The sequence below is a fragment of the Rhinoraja longicauda genome, chromosome 13 (genome assembly GCF_053455715.1).
Source record: "Rhinoraja longicauda isolate Sanriku21f chromosome 13, sRhiLon1.1, whole genome shotgun sequence".
Classification (NCBI taxonomy): Eukaryota; Metazoa; Chordata; class Chondrichthyes; order Rajiformes; family Arhynchobatidae; genus Rhinoraja; species Rhinoraja longicauda.
Window position 1 is genome coordinate 17,806,927 of NC_135965.1, and position 26,696 is coordinate 17,833,622.

The 26,696-nt window shown below is 46.0% G+C and overlaps 2 protein-coding genes across 2 annotated transcripts in view; one reads left to right on the forward strand and one right to left on the reverse strand.

The window, feature by feature from the left end:
- The window catches only part of hps3 (HPS3 biogenesis of lysosomal organelles complex 2 subunit 1), a 44,290-nt gene extending 24,140 nt beyond the window's left edge, over positions 1–20,150 (forward strand). The window contains 7 exon segments of the mRNA XM_078410446.1: positions 841–1,071; positions 3,193–3,369; positions 5,957–6,157; positions 8,541–8,645; positions 12,926–13,132; positions 15,699–15,789; positions 18,403–20,150. Of these exon segments, the coding sequence (XP_078266572.1) occupies positions 841–1,071; positions 3,193–3,369; positions 5,957–6,157; positions 8,541–8,645; positions 12,926–13,132; positions 15,699–15,789; positions 18,403–18,530 (1,140 nt within the window). The 3' untranslated portion in view covers positions 18,531–20,150.
- A 3,927-nt stretch (positions 20,151–24,077) lies between these two features.
- The window catches only part of cp (ceruloplasmin), a 38,804-nt gene continuing 36,185 nt past the window's right edge, over positions 24,078–26,696 (reverse strand). Inside the window, exon 19 of the mRNA XM_078410447.1 lies at positions 24,078–24,276. Within this exon, the coding sequence (XP_078266573.1) occupies positions 24,233–24,276 (44 nt within the window). The 3' untranslated portion in view covers positions 24,078–24,232. The remainder of the gene's footprint in view (positions 24,277–26,696) is intronic.

Genomic DNA, 26,696 nt, shown 5'->3' on the forward strand with positions numbered 1-26,696 from the left:
GTAAGGCAGCAATTCTACCGCTGCGCCACTGTGCCACCCCAAAACCTGTGTCCTCCTTCATCTGCCCATACTCTCAACTACGTCAACCTCAATCCTTAACCCTCCCCATAACTCTCTGCCGCTTTTCAACTTTTAGACATTTATTTAGACTTTTAGAAGTTTATTTACCTGAAATTTGGGTAATTTCAGTGCGGCCTGATGTCAGATTTTGTTCATTATTCTTCTTTGAGACATTTTCATAAGTTCGATCATAAGTCAGAGGAGCAGAAGTTGGCCATTCAGCCCATCGAGGCTACTACGCCATTCAATCATGGCTGATCCACCTTTCCCTCTCAACTCCAGTCTCTTGCCTTCTCCCCATAACCCCTGACACTCTTACTAATCAAGTATCTGTCAATCTCTGCCTTAAAAATGCCCAATGCCGGCATCCTCAGCCATCTGTGGCAGTTAATTCCACAGAATCAACACCCTCTTGCTAAATAAACCCTTCCTCATCTCCTTTTTGAAGGTATGTCCTTTTAATCTGAGGATGTGCCCTCTGGTTCTGGACTCTCCCACTACTGGAAACATCCTCTCCTCATCCACTCTATTCAGGCCTACTCTTTTATTAAAGCACAGGTACTTTATAATTAGCCATTCTAATAATTACTTATAACAATTTGGCATTCTAATAATTAATTATAATAATCGGCCATTCTTCACAGATTAACCACTTGTTTTGTTTAATAAGAGTGAAAAAAATCTTTTTTGCAAAAAGCAGGATCTCAGTTTTGTAACTATGTGAAGTGGTGTTTGTTGCTTGCATTTGGTGGAGCAGTGACATTATTTTTAATTCTGTAGGAAATGGCAAACCAGGTTTTGCAAGTATTCAAGCTGACGGAACCAACCCAAATTCCTCATGCCCTGTGCAGCCCCTGCATGAGAAACGTGTGCCTGAGAACAGCCTGGGACCATCTGGAGAGGCTGGACTCCATCAGGCAGTCTCCCCTGGTGTCACTTACCAAAGCATCGGTGGCGCTAAGAATTGAAGACCAGCACAAATACCAGACGGCCATGAAGCGATACCCAGAGGTAAAGTCCAAGGCAGAGTCTTCGCTGCCCACTTTGAAATTCTTTCTCGAGTAAATCTTGCCTTTCAGAGTGTCCCAAACACTTTGCAGTCATGAGTTTGTCATTGTATTAATGGACTAGTCTTGCTCACAAGAAGCTCTGACACAATCAGTAATAGCTGGGGGCAGAAGGTGCAGTGGTAGAGTTGCTGCCTCACAGCGCCAGAGACTCGGGATCGATCCTGACTACGGGTGCTGTCTGTGCGGAGTTTGTACGTTTTCACCTTGACCACGTGGATTTTCCCCGGAGGCTCTGGTTTCCTCCCACATTCCATGACGTACAGGTTTGCAGGTTAATTGGCTACAGTAAAAATTGTAAATTTACCCTAGTGTGTAGGATAATGTTAGTGTACGGGGATCGCTGGTCGGCCGGTGGATCTCTAAACTAAACTGATCCATTCGAGTGCGGAATAAATGTCTGAAGAAGGATCCCAACTCGAAACATCGCTTATCCGTGTTCTCCAAGGATGCTGCTCCTGTCTTTACTATTTGCGTTTTAGTTTTAGTTTAGACATACAGCGTGGAAACAGGCCCGTCGGCCCACCAGGTCTGCATCCACCACTACACCCGTGCACTTGTCCTTTCCTACACACTAGGCACAGTTTACAGAAGCCAATTAACCCACAAATGTGCATGTCCTCGGAACGTGCGAGGAAACGACAGCACCCGGAGAAAATCCCCATGATCACAGAGTGAACGTGCAAGCTCAGTACAGACAGCACCTGTAATCAGGATCGAACCTGTGTGTCTGGCGATGTAAGGCAGCAACTCAACCACGGGGCCACTGTGCCTCCCTTTAGAGTCAGGTGTTAAGTTTGAAAATGGGAAGTTGTGAATTGAAATATCACACAGACAAGCCCCCGACCATAGACTCCATCTACACTTCATGCTGCCTCAGAAAAGCAGCCAACATAATCAAAAACCTGTACCACCCCAGTCATTCCTTTTCCCCAGTCCCGTTGAGCTGAAGGATTAGAAATGTGAAAGCGCACATCGTCAGACTAAGGAACAGCATCTTCCCCTCAGTTATCAGGCTTCTGAACAGTCATTCCATAAGTTGGGGTACTGTCTGATTCACCTCTACCCCATTGTGGACATTGGACTTTGTCTCTGGAACTGGTGCAGCTACAATGCTGAGAACTATATTCTGCACTTTGTATCTCCACCATAATTCTACCTATTGTACATAGAACAGTACAGCACAGGAACGGGCCCTTCGGCCCACAATGTTTGTGCCCAACATGATGCCAATTTATACTGATCACATCTGATCAGTATAATTTATACTGATCACATCTGTCTGTACATGATCCATATCCCTCTATTCTCTCCACTTCCATTTCTGAACACTTAGCTCAGTCCGCCTTAGCCTTGACGATATCCCGATTGCCGACCATTCACATTCCCATACTGACCTTTCTGTCCTGGGCCTCCTCCACTGTCAGAGTGAGGCCAAACGCATTTGGAGGAACAGCAACATATATTTCACTTGGGCAGCTTACAACTCAGTGGTATGAATGTTGATTTCTCCAATTTCAAGTAATTCCCACGTTCCATTCCCCCCTCTCTCCCCCCCACCCTAGTTGTTCTACTAGTTCTACTGTTCGCATCCTTGGATCTCTGTTGTTAGCACATCTTCCCCACCCACAATAGACCGTTCCTGAAGTCATCTCCACCCTTCCTGAGGTCATCTATTGCCGGCCCTGTTTTGTTTCTGGTCTCGACCAGAACATTCACCTATTCCTTTTCTCCAGAGGTGCAGCCTGACCCGCTGGGTTACTCCAGCATTTTGTGTCTATCTTTGTGTTGTACTCGAGTTTGGCTTAATTGTATCTATGTAGTCTCATCTTGATAGGATAGCATGCAAAGGAAAGCCTTACCTATGACTAAACGTTATTCCCATTATCCTGTAACTGTACATTGTGGACGGCTGGATTGTAATCATGTATAGTCTTTTTGTTGGCTGGATAACATGCAACAAAAAAACATTTCACTGTACTTCGGTACACATGACAGTAATAAACCTAAACGAGAAGCCCTGGGTTTCTGGCAGTTTCATTAACTTCCTGCTTGCTTTTGGTAGATGAGATTGGTTAGTGGATTTGTGGAAGAACCCAATCTCGTGCGACATCATGGAGTCGTGGCAACGGACCTGTCGCACAAGCTGGAGAGAACGCAGCCGGGCCTCTTGGTGGTTGCGTTCGTAGCTCTACTGAAGAGTGACAAAACCACCCTTGAGGAGGCTGACTTGTTCTTTAAGGTATTTTTGAGCAGTTTTCTTTATGTCTGCCGGAATTACTGTGGCGTCATCTATTCATCAGCTGCAAAGAATCTGGATCATTGAAACAGGCAAATAACCAACTAAGATAGACACAAAAAGCCGGAGTAACTCACCAGGTCAGGCAGTATCTCTGGAGAAAAGGAATAGGTGGCATTTCCGGCCGAGAGCTTATTCAGACTGAGAGTCAGGGGAGAGAGTAACTAGAGGTATGAAAAGGTTCAGAACACATCAGAGCCAGCACTGATGACCCTCTCTCTCCATCGCTCCCCCACCCTAGTCATCCTACTAGTTTCACTGTCATCCTACTAGTTTCACCGTCATCCTACTAGTTTCACTGTCATCCTACTAGTTTCACTGTATATATTAATTTGTTCTTTGTACCTTTTCAACAAAACGTCACCTATCCATGTTCTCTGGTGGAGGACACCACGGCTACGCTTTGCCAGGCCGACTTCGCAAAGTTGCCATGCCAACAGGCCTTCACGGTCAGGTCAAGAACCCTGCACTTACAAACTGGGACCTGAAAATGGCGCCACGAACTGGCGAATCTGTTTACTGTGTAGGAATGAACTGCAGATGCCGGTTTACACTGAAGATAGACAGAAACTGCTGGAGTAACTCAGCGGAACAGGCAGTATCTCTGGAGAGAATGAATGGGTGGCGTTTCAGGTCTCGACCCGAAACGTCACCCATTCCTTCTCTCTAGGGATGCTGCCTGTCCCGCTGAGTTACTCCAGCATTTTGTGTCTGACTCTGTTTACTGTCTCTGTATACGATTACTCTACACTTTAACTGCACCTGAGATGCTTATCTAAGATGTACCTATGTGCTGATGTATAGTGATACTTGTACTGAACTGAATACAAAAATGAATTTCACAAATAAACATACCATTGAGATGCTGCCTGACCCGCTAAGTTACTCCAGCACTCTGTGTCCTGTTGCACTTCATGAATAATGGCAACAGTTTAGAAGAATTAGTGGTGAATAGAGTGTTTGGAAGTTGTGCTAGTTCCAATTTCCCAGTGTGAAAAGTGTTGGCTTTTACACTGTTTTGTAGAGATGTTTTTAGAGAAATTGAGTAAATATAAATGTCACCACCCGGAGGAGCTAATGTTCTTTATTTGTTAATATCTTTGCTGGAAAAGGGCTTGATGCTGAACAAAGATAACAGAGCAGAGCAAGATAGACCACTCGACCCTAAAAACCGTAGTTTGTCATGGTGCCATTTTAGTAGGCAGAAACTTGCAGAAACATTAAAAAGAAAAATAACAAAAATCCGTGAATTGTTAGATGTGTTATATTCTGCATTTTTATGGTATCATGCACACATACTGTTTCCCAAAACACTGATTACACTGCGAGAGGCATAGTGAACGGCGGGTTTTGCTTACCAAAATGGCGGACGTTACGCTCCTTTGCGTACTACACCTCAGGTATAGGCGATTTCAACCGAGTGGTTCATCTTGCTCCTCTAGTATCTTTGATGCTGAATAAGGTCAGAGGTATTGTATCGGAGGCCATTTGGCCAATTTTCTGTGCTAGTCCTCTCCAGTGAATCCAACTTCTCTCTCCTATCCCTGGTTTTACTTTGGCTCTTCCTTGTTCAATTTGTTGGAATTAATTTTGAATAGGTAAAAACAGACGGGCAGATTGCAACCAAACATCTCACATTTACACAGTCAGCTGCAAACCTTGGGTAAAAATAAACATCTAATTCAGTGCACGGTGGCACAGCTGGTAGAGCCACTGCCTCACAGCATCAGAGACCCGGGTTTGATCCTGACCTCGGGTGCTGTGTGTGTGGAGTTTCCATACTCCCCCTGTGACTGCGTGGGTTTCCTCTGGGTGCTCCAGTTTCTTCCCACATCCCAAAGACCTGTGAGTTTGTAGTTTAATTGGCCCTCTGTAAATTGCCCCTAATGTGTAGAGGGAGTGGTTGTGAAGGTGGGATAACATAGAACTAGTGTGAACAGGTGCTTGATGGTTGGCATGGATTTGGTGGGCCAAAAGGCCAGTTTCCATGCTGCATCTCTAAACCTAAACTAAACTAACTCGAATCCCTTTGTGTGAAATATGTCCTCTTGCTGATAACGTGGCTTTTACCAGCCTGAACACGTCAGAGCACAAAGTGCTGGAGGAAGTCAGCGGATCAGGCAGCATCCCTGGAGAAAAAGAACAGGTGACGTTTCAGTTCGAGACCCTTCTTCTGACTGAGAGTCAGGGAAAAAGAAAAGAGAAATATAGACGGAATGATCCTCTGGGTTTGCCTTTCTGAATTGTTGCATGGTCTTTTCCTGTCCTCGCCTGTTTCCCCTTTTGAAATTCCACTTCAGTCTGAAGAAGGGTCTCGACCCGAAACGCCACCCATTCCTTCTCTCCAGAGATGCTGCCTGTCCCACGTGTCACTCCAGCATTTTGTGTCTGTCTACGGTGTAAACCAGTATCTGCAGTTCCTTCCTCCACTTTTGAAGTGTTTGCAAGCTGGAGTTCAGAGTGTGGTAAGAAGCTGATGGTGGGAGTGGTCAGGGTAACCACTGAGTGATTGTCTTTTTGTTGTTGGCAGGGTCTCTGTGGTAGAGGCAACAAAGTTGACGAGGCAGAGACTCCACAGGTGCTGGTCGACTTCTGGGAAGCCACGTTGATATCCTTCACTGAGGAAGTGGTGATCAAGCGCCTCCTGATGAAACTGGTGTCGGTGTACCTCCAGAGGACAGCCCGGAAACTAAATCTTGACCAGAAACCACTCAAGACAGTGGAGGAACTGGTATGTCTCTGCCCTCCAGACCCTTCATCTCCAAGGGCACAACTAAGTGGTAGTGGTGTTGATCACAGTCCGTGAACCCAGGGTACATTGGACCAACGAAGCTTCTCTACTGGGTGCAGTCTGTAGCCTTAGTCCCACAGTTATGAACCCACATGAAGCTAATTATATGGGAAGTTTGTTCTTTAGAGATACAGCTTGGGAACAGGCCCTTTGGCCCACCGAGTCCGCGCCAACCAACAATCACCTTGTACACTTGTTCTATCCTATTTACACTAGGGACAATTTTACAGAAGCCAATTAACCTACAAACCTGCACGTCTTTGGAATGTGAGAGGAAACCGGAGCACCCGGAGAAATTCCACACAGTCACAGCGGAACATGCAAACTCCATACAGACAGCACCTATAGTTAGGATCAAATCTGGGTCTCTAAAGTTGCAAGGAACCAAATCTCTTCTGGAAAATGCCTATAGGTCTAACTCACCCACTCCAATGCTATGGCAACTCTATTGCTGTGCCACTGTGTCGCCCCCTACAGTTTTTACTTTAAACTATGGTTGTTCAAAGAGTGACCATGAGAATAGCAACAACTTCAAGGTTATGTGAGGAGATAAAGCTTTAGCATTGGAGTGGGTGTGTTGGACATATAGGTATTTTCCAAAAGAAATTTGGTCAATTACGCAGGGTAGGGAAATCTCGAACCAGATGTCATAGGTTTCAGGTGAGAGGGAAAGATTTAATAGGAGCCTGAGTGGCAACTTTTTCACTCAGAGAGTAACGGGTATATGTAACGAGCTGTCAGAGAAGGTAATTCAGCGTAACATTGAAAAGACACTTGGACAGGTACATGGATAGGATTTACCTACAGAAAGGAGATGAGGAGGAATTTCTTTAGTCAGAGGATGGTGAGTCTGTGGAATTCTTTGCCACAGATAGCTGTCGCTGGGTATTTATTTATAAAGCGGAGATTGACAGGTTTGTGATTAGTAAGGGCGTTAAAGCTTATGGGGGAGGAGGCAGGAGAATGGGGTTGACAGGGAAAGGTATATCAACCATGATTGTATGGGGGAGTAGATGATGGGCCGAATGGCCTAATTTCTCTCCTATTACTTATGAACATGAACTCGTGAAAGGTTTAGAGGGATACGAACCAAAAGCGAACAAACGGGACTAACTTGAATAGGGTATTGGACAGTTGGGCAGAAGGTCCTGTTTCCGTGCTGTACGAGTCTCTGGCGCTATGAAATGACCTGGTGCTCATGAACCAAATTTTGCAGAGATAATCTGTCCTTGCTCCCAATTCCAATTTTCCAGTGGAAAGTTGGCACTTTGTAATGGTGCCTTGGCAACCTGTAGCAGCAGGATGAGGTGTTGTGGGCTAATAGCTGGCCGAGGCATGAGCGTGGGGTTGGTAAGAAATGTCACGGAGTTTTTAGTGTATTTTTTAGTATAAAGATCAGGTCCTTGGCGTGGTGATGAAGGCAAAGCTACCAGCGCTCACCATTATTACACTTGATTGTTCCTTTGTACGTGTTCATTGGGTGGAATCCTGACATTTCCTTCAGTGATTCCGCACCCCACAGACTGCTACTGACCGTACTGTTTGCAAACCGCGAACAGAGTTCAGCGCAGTGGTGAAGTGGGATTAATTGTCCACCCACAACAAAGCTTACTCCCCATTAGATGTTATACCAGGCCTAAGGGAATCCTTCTTCCATGTTAAAGGGGCGGCACGGTGGCGCAGCGGTAGAGTTGCTGCCTTACAGCGAATGCAGCGCCGGAGACTCAGATTCGATCCTGACTACGGGTGCTGTACTGTAAGGAGTTTGTACGTTCTCCCGTGACCTGCGTGGGTTTTCTCCGAGATCTTCGGTTTCCTCCCACACTCCAAAAACGTACAGGTATGTAGGTTAATTGGCTTGGTAAAAATGTAAAAATTGTCCCTAGTGTGTGTAGGATAGTGTTAGTGTGCGGGGATCGCTGGGCGGCGCGGACTTGGTGGGCCGAAAAGGCCTGTTTCCGCGCTGTATCTGAAATAATTTTTAAAAAATAATAAAAAATAAAAGAAACCTCAATGGGGTATAGTCACAGTAAGAGCCGTAAGAGATCTAGATATCAGATTTTAAAATGGCTTGTTAATTTTTCTTAAAAGTGACCAAAAAAGCTGTATCTCTAAACTCCAATCTTTTTCTCCGGATATACTGGCTGAGCTGCTGAGTTACTGCAGCATTTTGTGTCTATTGGTTGGTAGCTGGACAGTTTAGAGGGATATGAGCCAAAACACAGCCAGGTGGGATTAGTGCGGATGAGGCATCTTGGTCGGCGGGGACAAGTTGGGATGAAGTATTACTCAATTACTCTAATCATTTTTTTTTTTCAAACAGATCAATTCGTGTGGTCATTTCAAGAAGATTTATCCATGGATCCATATCATCAATGCATCCAGTTCCCAACTACCGGGTCCATCTGAAGATCTGCAGAAATTGCAGGTTGGTGCTGGCTTTCTTTTCTGAGAGGCCCAATACAATGATCACGGTGCATGACACCATCCATGGTTGGAGAGACATAGAGTTATACAGTGTAGAGACAGGAGCTTCAGCCCAACTTGCCCACGCCGACCAACGCGCCCCATCTGCACTAGTCCCACCTGCCAGTGTTTGGCCCATGTCCTTCTAAACCTACCCTATCCACGTACCTGTCTAAATGTTTCTTCAACATTGTGACAATGCCTGTCACAGGTTAGAGTGAAGTGATTTAAAAGGGAACTGTGATGTTTCTGGTCAGGACCCTTCTTCATGCCCAGAACTTCTTCAATGTAGGCAAACCTTGAGGAGATTTCACAGTGGAGCAGTTAAAATGTAGAAATAAGGAACTGCAGATGCTGTCTTACAAAAAAAGGACACAAAATGCTGCCATCATCTCTGGAGTCTTAGAGTCATACAGCAAGGAAACAGGCCCTTCAGCCCATCGTGCCCACACCGACCAACATGCCCCATCTACACTCATCTCACCTGCCTGTCTTTGGCCCATATCGCCCTAAACCTATCCAATCCACGTACCTGTCTAAACGTTTCTGCACACCCTCACGGCTAACTAAACGCTGACTATTTTTCTTCTTCCCACTCAGCCCTGACCTGAAGCATTGATTTGCACCTTTTGTGTCTTTTTGTAAGGGCAGCATAGTGGCAGGGCAGGTAAAGCTGCTGCCTCACAGCACCGGACACCTGGGTTCAATGCTGAGCTAGGAATTTGTCAGTGCGGCGTTTGCACGTTCTCCCTGTGTCCACATGGGTTTCCTCTGGGTGCTGCGGTCTCCTCCCAGATCCCAAAGACATGCAGGTTTGCAGGTTAGTTAGCCTCTGTGAATTGTTCTCGAGTGTGTAGTGAGTGGATGAGAAAGTGGGATAACACAGAGCTAGTGAACGGGTGATGGGTGGTCAGTGCAGACTTGGTGGACTTGTAAAGGAAAAAAGGGGATTTAAGGGTTAAGGTGTATGTGACCAAATGCTACATGAAGATGAACTGTCACTAAATTAAAATGCATACCTCAGATGCCGGCAAGTCTACCTCTGTGTAGATGCTGGCTTGAGATTGCAGAAGGGGTGTTGTAATCTTACAAAGGGACAGGATACGGATACTGAAGAGCACCAGTAGACTTGAGCCTCTTAACAATTACCACAAGGTTGAGCCCCAGGAAGATGTGTTTATGTTAATAGACTGAGCCTCGTTACAATTACTCTAAAGTTGAGCACCAGGAAGATGCGTTTATGTTAATATACTCGATTGTTAACCTCGGACAATGGCCAGTGATAGTGGGTGATGATTCATTGAACTCCTATCCTCTTGCAAGACCACCTGTGTGGGGTGTCTGGTTCTGTTATCACTTCTAAAAAGCCATTGTATTTGGTGCATAAAAAGGTTGCTGAAACACTCTGTAAGTGAGTGGGGTCTTCGAGTGGCTGCTAGTATGCGAGCATACTAAACATAGCACAAAAAGTAAGGAAATTTGTGTTTGGTAGATTATTTCTTTGTTGTAACAATGCTTCTTGGCAATAAATCTTATACCGTTGGAAAGCCTGTTTATTTCCCTTTTAAATGATGCCACATTTGTAAGGAACATGCATTTGTGGGATGAGCAGCAGAGCTGAGTATGTGGGTTGCGCCCATGAAAAATCTGCCAAATCTTCTCTGCCAATGCCAAACAGCTTATTCTGCCATTGACTCTTGTTCGGTGTTGTTTGGTGGATTGGATGATTGAAGTCTGAAGAAACAAGACATATTGGCAATTTAACAATTTATTCATTTAATAAACAGGAGCTTCAGTAGCGCGTGGAAGAACCATACACAGCCACAACAGCCTGGCACCTCCTCCTCATGCTGGTCACCAGCCTGGTCACACACTGTTGTGGGATGGCATCCCATTCTTCAACCAGCATTTGTCGCAAGTCAGCCAACGTGGTTGTGTTGGTCACTCTGGCACGAACAGCACGCCCAAGCTGATCCTACAAGTGTTCAATGGGGTTGAGGTCAGGACTGCTGGCAGGCCATTCCATCCTCTCCACTCCCAAATTCTGGAGGTAGTCTCTGAGAAACCCTGCTCTGTGGGGGCGAGCATTGTCATCTTGGAGGATAGAGTTCGGTCCCAGACTGTGGAGATATGGGATTGCCACTGGTTGCAGAATCTCATCTCGATATCTCTCTGCATTGAGATTTCCTCCAATGATGACAAGCCTCGTTTTTCCAGTGAGGGAGATGCCGCCCCACACCATCACACTGCCTCCACCAAAAGATGTTACTCTATCGGTGCAGCAATCAGCATAGCGTTCTCCGCGTCTTCTCCACACTTTGACCCTATGATCCAACTGCCGTAGGCAGAATCTGGACTCATCGCTGAACATAACGTTCCTCCACATGTTCAGGTTCCAGTGCACGTGCTGCCGACACTAGCGCAAACAGGCCTGGCGGTGAAGGGCAGTCATGGCAGGCCTCCTGGCAGCCCGATGAGACCGGAGATCGGCTGCGTGCAGTCTGTTCCGAATTGTCTGGGCAGGGAGCCGTCAGCCATATCGTCCTGCAAACCTTGACTGCAAATCTGTAGAAGACAGCCTACGGTTCCTAAGTGCTGACAGGGTGAGGAAACAGTCTTCTTCGGGTGTCGTCTTCTTGGCACGCCCACTTCGCGGCCTGTCTCTGACATCCCCCGTTATATGGAACTTGGCCTTCACTTTGGAGATGGTACTAGGGCTCACTCCAAATAATGCCGCAACTTGGTTTTGCGGAACACCAGCTTGAAGTTGCCCTATCGCACGGGCCCTATCCAGATCAGTCAAACGTGGCATGCCGATTCTTGGAGCAGACACCTACTGACCACTGTAGCAGGGTCCATGCTCACAGATGCTGCCAATCAGGTGCCAATCAGGCACCTGATTGTCAGCACCTGGGGGTACCAGAAGCTCAAAACAAGAGTCAATAGCAACAGCAGAATAAGCTGTTTGGCATTGGCAGAGAAGATTTGGCAAATTTTTCATGGGCGCAACTAATATACTCAGCTCTGCTGCTCATCCCACAAATGCATGTTCCTTACAAATGTGGCACCATTTAAAAGGGAAATAAACAGGCTTTCCAACGGTGTAAGATTTATTGTCAAGAAGCATTGTTACAACAAAAAAATAATCTACCAAACACAAATTTCCTTACTTTTTGTGCTATGTTTTTTAGTTGCAGCTCTCCCACTCCCGCTGGCGTAATAAAGACTAATGTTTTACCACTTTATGGTATTGTTGTCTGTCTATTAGAATCGAACTTTAACAGACTGGTGGACTTGTTTCCATGCTGTTTCTCTATACTATCTAAAAGATACTGCCTGACCTTGAGAGTTATTTCAGCATTCTGTTTTTTGTTCTTTATTCTTTGTTAGTTTAGTTTAGTTTAGAGATACAGTGCGGAAACAGGCCCTTCGGCCCACCAGGTCCGCGCCGACCAGCGATCCCCGCACATTAACACTATCCTACACTCACTAGGCACAATTTTTACATTTACCAAACCAATTAACCAACAAACCTGTGCGTCTTTGGAGTGTGGGAGGAAACCAAAGATCTCGGAGAAACCCCACACAGGTCACGGGGAGAACGTACAAACTCCGTACAGACAGCAGCCGTAATCGGGATGGAACCCGGGTCTCCGGCGCTGCATGGCAACAACTCTACCGCTGCCCTTGAGATAAAAACACTTCACGCTGCTTCTTGGATTCAGCCCAACACCATATCAAGTATTGTGCATGTCTTGCTGTCAATGCCCAAAGCCATCCTCGAGTCATCATTTTCGGCAGCACAGTGGCGCAGAGTAGAGTTGCTGCCTTAAAGCACCAGAGATCCAGGTCCAATCCTGACTATGGGTGCTGTCTGGATGAAGTTTGTACGTTTCCCCCTGTGACTGCTTGGGTTTTCTCTGGGTGCTCCGGTTTCCGCCCACATTGCAAAATCGTGCAGGTTTATTGGTTAATTGTCTTCTGTATTCTGTCCGTAGTGTGTAGGATAGACTAGTGTACAGGGGTGATCATTGGTCAGCGTGGACTCGTTGGGCCGAAGGGCCTGATTCCACGCTGTATCTCTGAACTAAAGCTAAAACTAATAACGATCTTCTTAAGGCCTTGCCTCCACTATGTTCAAGAACAATTGAGAGGTGACTGTAAGGGTCTCGAGAGGGTATGAGTGAGTCTGATACTTTGCACGCCGATTGGTTTCTTATGAGCTTTTTGTTTTATTCACAGTCCATTTTGTGCGGTTCTTCGATCGACATAACATCAGTTCTTCATCTTCTACAACAACTCCCCGATGGCGATGCTGCTGGTCTAAGCATCCGTGCACTGTGTGACACCAGGCTGGGTAAATGTGAGCAAGTAACCGACCTGCTCCTCGACCGATGTCCAGAAGCACTTCTATCATTTGCCTCTTGTGAGATGCAGCAGGGAAACCAGGTTTGCCTCAATCTCTTTCTCCAGGCGTTTAACCTTCCGATTTGAGGGCAATCAATGTATTGGATACAGAAATAGAATCTAGAAACGTATAGGCCACAGACTTTAGAGATACAGTGCAAAAACAGGCCCTTCAGCCCACCAAGTCCGCACCAACCAGCGATCCCACCAACCAACCAGTGTACACTAGCACTATCCTACACGCGTGGGACAATTTACAATTTTACCAAAGCCAATTAACCTACAAACCTGTACGTCTTTGGAGTGTGGGAGGAAACTGGAGCACCTGAAAAAAAATCAAGTGGTCACCGGGCGAATGTTCAAACTCCGCACAAATAGCACCCATAGTCAGGGTCGACCTTGGGTCTCTGGCCATTCAATCAAGGAAGAGCGAATCCTACATTCCATCACCAGACCATGGCTCTACCATGCAAGTATGCAGCGTGGTGGCGCAGCGGTAGAGTTGCTGCCTTACAGTGCCAGACACCCAGGTTCGATCGTGACCTCAGCTGCTCTCTGTGAAGAGTTTGCACGTTCTCCCTGTGACCGCGTGGTTTTCCTCCAGGTGCTCCGGTTTCCTCCCACATGCCAAAGGTATGCGGGTTTGTACGTTGATTGGCCTCTGTAAATTGCTCCTGTGTGTAGGGAGTGGATGCGAAAGTGGGGCAACATAGTCTGAAGCTAATGATTAAAGATCCCATGAAGGTGAATGAAGGAAGGGAGAGCATTCTCTACTTCAATTTCTTCCTGCTCTCTGAGGAATAGAGAGCAGGAGGAAATTGAAGTAGAGAATGCTCAGGGGAGTGGCACATTTGGTTTCCAATTCTTGCTCCATCACTCAGTAAGATAAAGGCCGATCTTCTGTTTTCGATACCACTTTCATAGAATTATTCAATGTGGATACAGACTCTTCAGCCCAACCTGTCCACACCAGCCAACATGTCCCATCTACACTACTCCTACCTGCGTGTTTGGCCCATATCCCTCTAAACCCGTCCGATCCATGTGCCTGTCTAAATGTTCCTTAAACGTTTCGATTGTACCTGCCTCAACTACCTCTTCTGGCAGCTCATTCCGTACACCCACCACTCTTTGTGTGTAAAAGGTTACCCCTCTGGTTCCCATTAAATATTTCCCCCCTCACCTTAAACCTATGCCCTCTAGTTCTCGATGCCCCTACTCTGTGCGTTTACCTGATCTATTCATCTCATGCCTGAATTAATTCCACATCCCTCGAGATCCACAAATCTATCTCGCCATGGCTGAGTGTCCACAATTGCGCTGGAGAAAGGATTTCTAAAATTTGCAACCCTCTAGGTAAAGATATTTCTGAAGAGGGGGTCCAACGCAAAACATTGCCTGTTCCTGTCCTGCGGAGATGCTGGCAAATCCGTTGAGTTACTCCAGCACTTTGATTTTATTTTCTTCTCACTTGTGCCCTGGATGGTCCACTCTTTATTTTGAGCCGCTGAGGACAAGCACCAACATTTCTCTCATCTCTCTCTTTCGTCGGAGGTTGAGGGGAGAATTGGTAGAATTGGTAGAATTATTTAAAAGTATATAAAAGTATTTATCTCACAGAGATTGGTGAGTCTGTGGAATTCTCTGCCACAGAAGGTAGTTGAGGCCAGTTCATTGGCTATATTTAAGAGGGATTTAGATGTGGCCCTTTTTGCTAAAAGGATCAGGGGGTATGGAGAGAAGGCAGGTACAGGCTACTGAGCTGAATGATCAGCCATGATCATATTGAATGGCGGTGCAGGCTCGAAGGGCCGAATGGCCTACTCCTGCACTTATTTTCTATGTTTCTATGTTTCTATGCAAGGAACACATAGCGTAGACGGAATCTATTTCCCAGGGTAGACAGTCGGAACCTTTTTACCCAGGGTGGGAATACCCAACACTGGGGTGCATAGCTTTAAGGTGAGCATGGGAAAGTGCAATGGAGATGTGTGGGGCAAGTCTTTTTACACAGAGTGGTGGGGGCCTGGAACGCATTGTCAGGGGTGGTGGTGGAGGAAGATACGATAGTTGCGGTTAAGAGCTTTTGAGATAGGCACATGGAAGTGCAAGGAATAGAGGAAGGTGGATCGTGTAAAGGCAGATGAGATCAGTTTAACTCACCATCATGTGCAGCACAAACACTGCGGGTCGAAGGACCGGTTCCATGTCTTATTGCATCACCCGTTTTAATATCCATGATAATTTAGTGCATTGCAATGATTAGATATTTGCTCACGCCTTTTTGTGCAAGTGGCTGGTGAGTTGATCTTGCATGGTTCCATCAAAGATTGTCAACTTATATAAAATTAGGTGTGAGCCATGACACGGGAGCGCAGTGCACTGACTGACCCAGTAATTTGTTCCTACCCTTGTCCCTGCTGAATGGTTGCCCTTCATTCTGTGTGGAGGCTCCCCGGACTGCATTTGGCTCCATTCCTACATCTCAGGATGCCCTGCACCAATGTACAGAATGGGAATTTCTCCATCGCTCTGCTTTCGAACTTGATTAAAGCCTTGGGCCAAAGTTCTCCCCACTTACGTACCCTCTGTGTTTTGCTGCTTTCAGCCTCTATGGTGGAAGAAGCTTTTGCCTGAACTTTGTGAAAGGACAAGAGGAGTTGGAGGAGAGAATCAAATCCTGGTGTCTTCACTGCAAGGTATGTACTTGTGCCTCTCACTCTTCAGTAATGGATTTGGTTCTGATCATATCCCCGCCACTAGCTAGCTGCACTCTATTAAGGCTTATCTTGAAGATGCGTGAAATCAGCCACGAGATGGCAAATCCTCTTCCCACGCCCACACTGACCTTACTGACCTGCGTCTCCTCCATTGCCAGAGTGAAACCACACGTAAACTGGAGGAACAGCACCTCCTACTCTGCTTGGGGTAGTTTACAACCCAACGGTATGAACGTTGGCAAAATGTGTAGGAAGGAACTGCAGTTACAGGTTTACACCGAAGATAGACACAAAGTGCAGGAGTAATGCAGTAGATTAGGCAGCATCTCTGGAGAAAAGAGACGCGTGATGTTTTGGATCAAAACCTTTCTTCAGACTCTAGTCTGAAGACTTCAATCTGATAGTCCAGTCTGAAGAGTCCAGTTCAAACTACTCCGAAGAACTAGTCCGACCCGAATCATCACCCATCCTTTTTCTCCAGAGATGCTGCCTGACCCACTGAGTTACTCCAGCACCATGTGTCTGTCTCTGGTAAGAAAGTTGATTTCTCTAATTTTAGGTAACTTGCCCTCCCCCCCATCCCCCCAATCTTCCTCCGCTTACTTTTTTTTTCACCCCCTCCTTCCCTGTGCCCTACCTGGACTCGCATCTATTTCTCCCCTTTCACCTACATTCTTTCTTCTGGCTTCACAATTGAGTTGACCCACTGAATTACTTCAGCGCTTTGCATCTTTTTTAAGCATTTTTATTGTTTTTTCAACAAACCACTTCCTGAGGAGAAGTTTTTCCTTTGAAGCTCTGGTGATTTTATCTTTTCAAATAAACAATTTAACCTGCATTAGATCCTGTGCCTATTCAACTGCCTGTCTAAGTCTCAGGCATGTGAATTTTCCGCAGATTTACGCATTTTAAAAATCAATTTCCCGCACTTTTTGAATGATTTCCGCGTTTTTCACTTTGCCAAATAAACGGAAAAATCAGATCGAAAAAAAGAAAGAAAAAAAATGACGTGTAGACTTGTAATGAACACTAGGGTTCCGCTAGAGGTCGCTAGGGGTTCCGCAAGAAATCTCCCGTGCCCTGGAAGTCTCCCCGAAAATGTAGCACCTAGGCTGGGCAAAGCAGCCAATCTCAACCTCATCGGGACTTCCATGGCCGATCGGTGGGTTGAATTTGCAACCTGCGGCCGGGGCTCTGGAACTCCAGCCCAGCTGGAGCCAGCGCATCTATCCCCATAGCCGACTTCCATGGCCTGCTGGATAAACCAGCAAAGCTCTGGAACCAAGAGTGCCAGAAAATCAGTGGTGGGACTGATGAGTAAATATTAAATTTAGGTGCAAGATTGTATAACTAAATTAATTAAGACAGGGTTAAAATATAAAACACAGCAGAAAAGCCAATTACCACCTTTTTGGGTTGATTATCAATTAATGTGCGAATTTACTTCAAAATGTTATTAGTGTACCGTGACATATTCACATTATTTTGTAATGTCTGTTTTTACTTTGAAACGTACTAAAAGAGGCTTGAAACTGGTAATTTTGTGTGTAAATGTTCAAAAGTTTTCCTATTTTTTGACCCCCGTTGTACACCTAGCTCAAGTGCTCGGCTCTTTCCCTCTTTTTGTTTTACCTCACTCACATGCCTGAAGTCTCTGAAGCAAAGTGATTGTGTCTGACTCCATCACCTCTCCTGGCTGTAAGTTCCAGATGGCAACCAACACCTGGGCAGCATAGTGGCACAGCAGCACTTTCCCTATAAACCTCTTTAAATCTCCATCCTCTAGTTCAATGCTAGGCTCTCTTGTTTTTGATACTCCTATCATGTGAAAGATTCTAACTATCCTATCTATGCCGCTTGGAGATTTTTATACCTCTATCAGGTCACCCCTCTGCCTCCATCACTCAATGGAAAACAAACCCAGCCTATCCAATCTCTTCTTCTTAGCTAAAGGCCTCTAATTCAGGCAACGTTCCGGTGAAGTCAGTCTGAAGAAGGGTCCTGTCCCGAAATATCTCCTGTCTGGGTTCGATCCTGACTACGGGTGCTGTCTGTACGGAGTTTGTACGCTCTCCCTGTGACCACATGTATCTTCTCTGGGTGCTCCGATTTCCTCCCACGTCCCAAAGACGTACAAGTTTTCTAGGTTAATTGGTTTCTGTAAATTGTCCCTCATGTGTAGGATAGTGCTAGTGTATTGGATGATCGCTGTTCAACGCGGACTCAGTGGGCCGAAGGGCCTGTTTCCACTCTGTTTCTCTAAAAAAGATAGAGTGTTGGAGTAACTCAGCAGGTCAGGAAACATCTCTGGAGAACATGGACACGTGGCGTTTCAATTCGGGAGCCTTCCTCGGACTGAACATGGATAGGCGCCATTTCGGGTCGAGACCCTTCTTCAGATGCTGCCAGACCGGCTAAGTTACTCCAGCACTTCGTGAACTCTCTGATGAATCTCCTTTGCGACTCATGTTCTCTCTATGGTGTGGTGATCAGAGCTGCATGCAGGACTCCAGGTGAAGTCTCGCCAGTGTTGAGTGAAGTAGTGTGTTGCTGACGTTGTGCGTTTCTGAAGTTGTGCGTTTCTTCCTCCAGAGACCCTGGCAGTGGTGGCTAGCATTCTCCCTCCGCTGGATTTCCTGAGGCTGCTGCCAGATGACGGCACTGCATCATTTTTCCTACCTCACCTCCTGGAGTGCAGCAGGAAGAATTCAATCAGCTGACCCATGGCCCACGCTGGGCCGGGCGAGGATGTGCCGTGGTCTGACCTCGGGAGCTCTGGAAGGAAGGGCGTGATTTTGCCTCCATTCTGGCACTGGGGATAACAGCAGGCTGGAGGGTGCAGACTTGCAGACTGGAGCTGTGAGAATCAGCCCAACACCATCGCTGGCAAACGTAGAAAGCCTCGCTGCAAACGTAGTCGTGTGAAGTTGCTGCCGCGCTCCCTGATCACATCACATGTCGGAGTAGAAATCCACACCTTCGTGGCAGTGTTCACGGTCTGCGCTACCACACTCTTGTGACAATCCACGCCTTTCAAACAGCAGTATTAATGAACACTCGAGCAAGGATAGTGCGCCAGTGGGTGAGGGAATCGATTGCAAAACTTTGCTGGAGTCTCTATTTTTAGCCAATCTGAATGCTGAATATATCGCCAAATGCCACACAATGCCATTGGCGGCACAGCTGGTAGAGCTGCTGCCTCACATCACGGGAAACCCGGGTTCGATCCTGACCTCAGGTGCCGTGCCGTCTATGTAGTTTGCACCTTCTCCCTATATCTGCGTGGGTTTGCCCCAGGTGCTCCGGTTTCCACTCACATCCCAAAGGCATGCAGGTTTCTATGCTAATTGGCCTCTGGATATTCACCTTGGTGTGTTGGGAATGGATGCGAAAGGTGGATGATATAGAATTAGTGTGGACAGATGATCGATGGTCAGCATGGACTCGGTGGGTTGAAGGGCCTGTTTCCATGACGTGTATCTTTTAATCAATCTGCTGATAAAAGCCACAAAGTGCTGGATTAACTCAGCGGGTTAGGCAGCATCTCTGGAGAACATGGATAGGTAGCCATGTTCCATATTCTTCAGAAATGTTGCCTGGCCCACTGAGTTACTACAGTTACTCCAGTACCTTGTGTCCCTTTTTTGTAAACCAGCATCTGCAGTTCCTTGTGTCTACAATCAATCTGCTCACTCCTTTCTCTGGAGTAAGTTATTTTTTTTAAAATTGTCCAATAAGCCACTATCACGACATTCCCTTCCTTGAAGTCAACCCAATGTTGAAACCCAAACGGGTCATTGTAAGACACTTTCCTTTAGGCTCTGTCTGAAGGACTGGGTGATAAACATGGAACGTACAACACAGGAACAGGCCCTTCGGCCCACGATGTCTGTGCTGACCCTAATGCCAATTCAAATCAGTCCTATCTGCCTGCACATGCTGCCACTTTGCTGCAGAGTGCTATGGATCGCTGAAGATTATTATCTCACTCCTCCCTGGACCAACCTCGTTTAGTCTCTGCCTGGAAGGGTTAATTGTGTTCCAGTGACCTTGCAGTTAACTGAACCATTGAGTCTCTTCATCATTTTGTGTATTTAACCTGTTATTTATTTAAGCTGTTGATATTTCATCATGTTTCTGTTCGTTCCAGCGATAAACCTTATTTGAAGCCAATAACCTTTTAACAAGAAAGCAAAAAACATATTTTTTAGATTAGTAAAGTCATACTGCATATATAATACTAGTAAAGTATTAATACTGTTACATTTTACTGGTGTTACTCATGTAATTCTGGTGGACTAATTAGTTCACAAACCTGTTGCTAGGTGGACGTTGAGAAAAGTGTGCAATAAAATTCAACAACCAAAAACCTCGGCCACGTCTCGTGCACTTCAGCTAAGTATCATAGTGTAACAAGCTTAAGAATTAAGCGAAAATACTGAGTACCGAGGGATTGCTGCATTTTGAAAGATGCGGCCTTTAAGGTTAAATATGAGGGTGAGATTCTGACTGAGCTTTTAGTTAGATCAGAGAGATCCTCTGACACTATTTTGAAAAGAGCAGACGAATCAACAACAGGGTCTCGGCCAATATTTAGTCCTCAGTCAGATCATGACAAGTCATAGTCATACGGCATGGAAACAGACCCTTTGACCCAACTTGCCCATGCTGACCTAGATGCCTCATCTACACTAGTCAATAGACAATAGACAATAGGTGCAGGAGTAGGCCATTCAGCCCTTCGAGCCAGCACCGCCATTCAATGCGATCATGGCTGATCACTCTCAATCAGTACCCCGTTCCTGCCTTCTCCCCATACTCCCTCACTCCGCTATCCTTAAGAGCTCTATCCAGCTCTCTCTTGAAAACATCCAACGAACTGGCCTCCACTGCCTTCTGAGGCAGAGAATTCCACACCTTCACCACTCTCTGACTGAAAAAGTTCTTCCTCATCTCCGTTCTACCTGCTTAAATTATCTTCATAGGTTCATAAGTTATAGGAGCAGAATTAGGCCATTTGGCCCATCAAATCTATTCCGACATTCAACCATGGCTGATCTATCTTTCCCTCTCAACCCCATGCTCCTGCCTTCTCCCTATAACCTCTGACACCCGTATTATTCAAGAGTCTATAAATCTCCAACTTAAAAATATCCACTGGCTTGCCCACCACAGACTTCTGCGGCAATGAATTCCACAGATTCACCACCCTGTAACTAACAAAATTCCTCCTCATCTCCTTTCCAAAGGTATGTCCCTTTATTCTGAGATTATGGTGTCAGAGTCTCCCACAAGTGGTAACATCCTTTCCACGTTCATTCTATCCAGGCCTTTCACTATTTGGTAAGTTTCCATGAGGTCCTCCCCTCATCCTTCTAAACCTTTAGCTCCTATATCCCTCTAAACCTTTCCAATCCAGGCTGGATGTAATAACTCATTGCAAAGCACAGTAAAATAGATTTTACAAGGTGTATTTTGTCTGATCAGCATGGGGAATATTGGCACCTGAAGTGAGCCACATTTGTGTAAATAGATGTGCGGCACGATGGCGCAGCGGTAGAGTTTCTGCCTTACAGCGCTTGCAGTGCCGGAGTCCCGGGTTCGATCCCGACTACGGGTGCTTGTCTCCACGGAGTTTTACGTTCTCCCCGTGACCGCGTGGGTTTTCTCTGAGGTCTTCAGTTTCCTCTCACATTCCAAAGACGTCCAGGTTTGTAGGTTGATTGGCTTGGTGCATGTGTGTACAATTATCCCCAGTGTGTGGGAATCACTGGTCGGTGCGGACTCGGTGGGCCAGTGGGCTGTATTTCTAAACTAAACCAAACTAAGATGACAATATCGAAGATCTCTACAGCTTGTTTACCCACAGTGGCCACAATGCCCATTCCGAATGAGTGCAACAATTGGCAACCTCAGAATCCTCCCCTGAGCTGTTCTGGTGTGCTCTCACGTACTAGCTCCCTAAACTTACCCGTCAATACCTGCTGCGTTTCCACTTGTTGGTGTGCACAGTACGGAATCTTCACAGAATGGCAGTAGCGTGGATAGTGGCCATTCAGCCTGACAATTCCATTCCTGCCCTCAGACAGGTTGTGCATGCCCAACCCTAACCAGTCAGTATGTGAATTGCTTTGCCTCGTGTCACTTTGGGTTATTATGCAGGTTATCTCCACTCGATGTTCCTAAGTCATGAAACCAGCAGTCATTGTTGTAAATTTCTCCTGGTATTAGTTCATTCCATTGTACCCTCGATATCACGAACCAGGTGGCATCCGTTATTGCCGATTGTCCACTATAACTGAGTGAGGGGGGAAGGTAAAATTTAACCCAGGGCTGGGAGAGAGGAATCTGTGGAATTCATTGCCACAGAAGGCTGTGGAGGCCAAGTCAATGGATATTTTAAAGTTGGGTAACTGGCAGAAGTGGGAGGTGGTGTAATGAGAGCCTCTGTCTGAAATCCGCTATATAGAGGTCTGTATATCGAGGTGCAAGGGTTTACTGTATTGCCACATGTACTGAGAAACCATGGAAAACGGCGTTTTGCATGGCTTCCAGACAAATCACACCATCCATGAGTTCAACAGTTAGTGCAGAGAGAGAAAAGAAGCAAAGTGCAGAATATAGTATTTTGCCCACAGAGAAAGTGTTGATAAAAGAAAGTACAAGGGCTTCAACGAGGAAGATTGGAAGATCAAGACCATACCCGCAGTGCATGAGAGATCTGTTCAATAGTCTGATAACAGCAGGGAAGATCATCAGACATAGGAGCAGAATTAGGCCGTTTGGCCCATCGTCTGCTCTGCCATTTGATCGTGGATGATCTATTTTTCACTCTCAACCCCATTCACCTGCCTTCTCACCGTAACCTTTGACACCCTTACTAATGAAGAACCTATCAATCTCCGCTTTAAAAATACCGCTGCTCTTGAATCTGGCGGTACATTTTTTCACCCTTTCTGCCAAATGGGAGAGGGGAGAAGAGGGAATGAATGGTCTTTGATTATATTGGCAGTATGTGGTGTAGATGTAGTCAATGGGCAGGAGGCTGGTTTGTGTGACCGTCCGGGCTGCGTCCACAACTCTGCAATTTGTAGCGGTCTTGAGCAGAACAATTGCCAAACAAAGTTGTGGTGCAGCTTTTCATTAAAGTCTTCAGCGCGGTGTCTGGAACTGGACTTAATACTCCAGCTGTGGCCAATCCTGTGTTCTATAAAGGTGGTTCACGATTTCATGTCCATAAGTTATAGGAGCAGAATTAGGCCATTCAGCCCATAATGTCTACTCTGCCATTCGATCATGGCTAAGCTACCTTTCCCCATAACCCCCTTACACCCTTACTAATCAAGAATCTGTCAATCTCCAATATTACCCAATATTATGGCCTCCACAGCTGTCTGTGGCAATGAATTCCAAAGATTTCACCATCCTCCGATTAAAGAAATTCCTCCTCGTCTCCTCACTAAAAATACATCCTTTTATTCTGAGTCTCTGGGAGAGGTTGGATAGACTCTCCCACTAGTGGAAACATCCTCTCCATGTCCATTCTATCCAGGCCTTTCACTGTTCGAGACCATTGAGAGTCAAGGAGGGTGAAACTAGAGGTATGAGAACGTACAGAACGAAGCAACTTGTACGGAGTTTGTATATTCTCCCTGTGACTGTGTGGGCTTTCTCTGGGTGTTCTGGTTTCCCCCCACATTCCAAAGGCCTGCAGGTTTGTAGGTTAATTGGCTTAGGTGAAATTTGTTCATTGTTCCGAGTGTTAGATAGTGCTAGTGTTCGGGGCGATCAATGGTTGGCGTGGACTCGGTGGGCTGAAAGGCCCGTTTCCACGCTCGATCTCTTTAAAAAGAAGCAACTTGATTAACAGTAAAACTAGGTCTTTATTATAGAATAGAGGTTACAGAAAGAGTTAATTAGGTGACAAACTAGGTCTTGATTACAGAATAAAATGATTGGCCACAAGTCTAACTTATTTGATTGTAGATCCAATTTTCTGTTACAAAGATAGGTGCATGCTGTATCACAATGGAGTTCCTGAAACTTGGGTGTCATCACTGCATTCCATGTCTCTACCTTCAGGCTTTGTCTGCGGTTCCCTGTGACCACATTCACACAATCCACACCCCTATGCCCACGCTATCCCTTTCCCCCAGAACAGTGCCACACACAGGTAGATAGATGTGCACTCTTCAGCCAACATGCTCAGCAGTAAGACTGGCCAGCTGCTTTACATTTGTCTTGCAATCACCGTAACAGAAAACCAGTGGACTCAAAACGTTTATTAGGCACTTGTTGACAAAAGGGTCCACGTAACAATCTCGACAACACTTCCAATTAAACAAACCTGTGCATGAGATTGAAGACATTAGCTGGAGTTAGAGCTGTGAAGGATATCTGTACAAACTTCAACCAATCCGAATTAGTTGGAAACGAAGAACCTCCCGAAGATGCTGCTCTTTTTTTCTGGGTGGGTGAAGAGAGAAAATTAATATTAGATAAAAGATTCAAGAATTTGTGAAAAATCTGGGTTTAAGCAAATGTATGAAGTGATACAAATATTGTTAGATCTTCTCTGCTGTGGGTTAAAGGCTACAGGGAGGTCAGATCAAAAACACAAAGTGCTGGAGGAGCTCAGTGTAAGAAGTGTAGATTTCCACAAATCGTTTAACTCCTATATAAGCGTTTTATTACAAATACAATGCAGAGAGCAAGTGAGAAAACCTCTGCATGGTGCTGTGGCGATCCCTGGGGATCAGGCCACTCCTTGGGTCAGCCCCCTCGTCACTTGACGGACAGGAGTAAGGGGTTAAAGGTCAGCCCGTTGGGAGGTGTGGTTCATCCCTAGGTGGACTATGCTGTGAGCAGGAGCTCACAGCCTAATAAAGACCGTTAACTAAACCTGCCTGGCGTCCTGCCTTTTCTCTGGTCTCCGCCAGGCCACTACAGTACGCCTCATGGTTACAAAGTGATACGAATTTAATCAGCAGCATAATACAGGTAACACTACCAAAACCAGGCATGGATCAGAGATCAGGTCAGCAATACGAAAGTCAGCCATGGATCAATCCGCCTAGGGGATTGATCTACACTCAGTGGGTCAGGCAGCATCTGTTGAGGGAAATGGATGACATCGTGGGTCGGGACCCTTCTTCAGTCTGACCCACTGAGATTCTCCAGCGGTTTGTTTTTTTGCTTAGGATTCCAGCATCTGCAGCCTCTTGTGTCTCCTGCAAGGTCATGTCTGTGAGTGCTGTCATATTAAGGTACCAACTCCATTACAAGGAAGTATAACCATGAAAGTGACCTCCCATGTTGGTTTATATGACCATGCAGCAGAGGGTCTAAAGATGAAAGGGGAAGAAGAAACTGTGGCTACAAAATTAAAATCAAACGGATGTGACCAAAAATGACACTTCAGAGCATCCAAAGGATTTTCATGGCCCCAGCATCTGCAGATGTTTGAGAGAATCCTCCTGGACATGCTTAAGAAAGTAAATACAATGATGTGCCTTCTTGGTCACTGCATCTGTGTGAAGGAACTAGGTTGGGTTGCTGGTGCTATGGACCACATCACCCCGATTCTGGCCTCTCTCCACTGGCTCCCAGTACAGTACAGAATCAACTTCAAGCTCCTCCTATTCACAAACAAAGCCCTAAACGGGCTTCCCCCACCCCCGATATTAAAAATCTTCTAACCTACCACTCTATCTCCAGGTCCCTCAGGTCGGCCGACTTGGGGCTACTCACTATCCCGCAGTCTAGGCTTAAGCTCAGGGGTGACCGCGCTTTTGCGATTGCAGCTCCTAGACTGTGGAACAGCATCCCTCTCCCCATCAGAACTGCCCCCTCCATCGACTCCTTTAAGTCCAGGCTCAAAACCTATTTCTACTCCCTAGCGTTTGAGGCCCTATGAGGGGGCGCTGTGAACTGTTTATGTATGTGCTGTTATGTTTGTGTGCCATCGTATGTTCGTTCTTTGTACCTGAACTGATGTACAGCACTTTGGTCAACATGGGTTGTTTTTAAATGTGCTATACAAATAAAATTGACTTGACTTGACTATCTGGTGTGCAATGAATGGCCTATATACAACAACAATCTCCATCTGTATTGGTCTTTGAAGTAGCAAATATTTCTTGAGTATTTGACAGCACTGGGTCTGTACACAGGCTTCAGAGTTTTAAATTACAAGGTGCCAATAATTAGGACATGGAACACTACAACACAAGAACAGACCCTTCTGCCCACAATGTCTGTGTCGAACATGATGCCAAGACCAAATCTTATCTGCCTGCACATAATCCCATATCCATCCATATCCCTCCATGTCAACATGCCTATCCATGCCTTAAATGCCACTATTGTGTCTGCCTCCACCAACACCCCTGGCAGCGTGTTCCAGGCATTCACCACCCTCTGTGTAAAAATAATCTTGCCCTGCATATCACCTTTCAACTTTGCCCCCCTCACCTTAAAGCTATGCCCTCCTGCAGGGGAAAACATTCTAACTCTCCATCTATTTATGCCTCATCGTTTTATAAACCTCTATTGGGTCTCCCTGCAACCTTGGATGTAACTGTGCAGGATTTACTCGATGCCAACACCATTTCACTGTAATTTCCCAAATTCTCTCTGTTCCCACCAAGCTGATCGTAGCCGAGCTCCACACAGAAACTCTGTAGATGTGCAGCATGCAAAGTAACTAGGAAACATGAATATGGGGCACTTTGTATCTATAATCGAGACACAAGGAACTGCAGATGCTGGCATCTTGAGCAAAACACAAAGTGCTGAAGGAACTCAAATCAGCTAGCAATTGACGGGTGACGTTTCAGGCCAGGGACCCCTTTTCAGAGATTATAAACCCTTCTTCAGACTCTTTT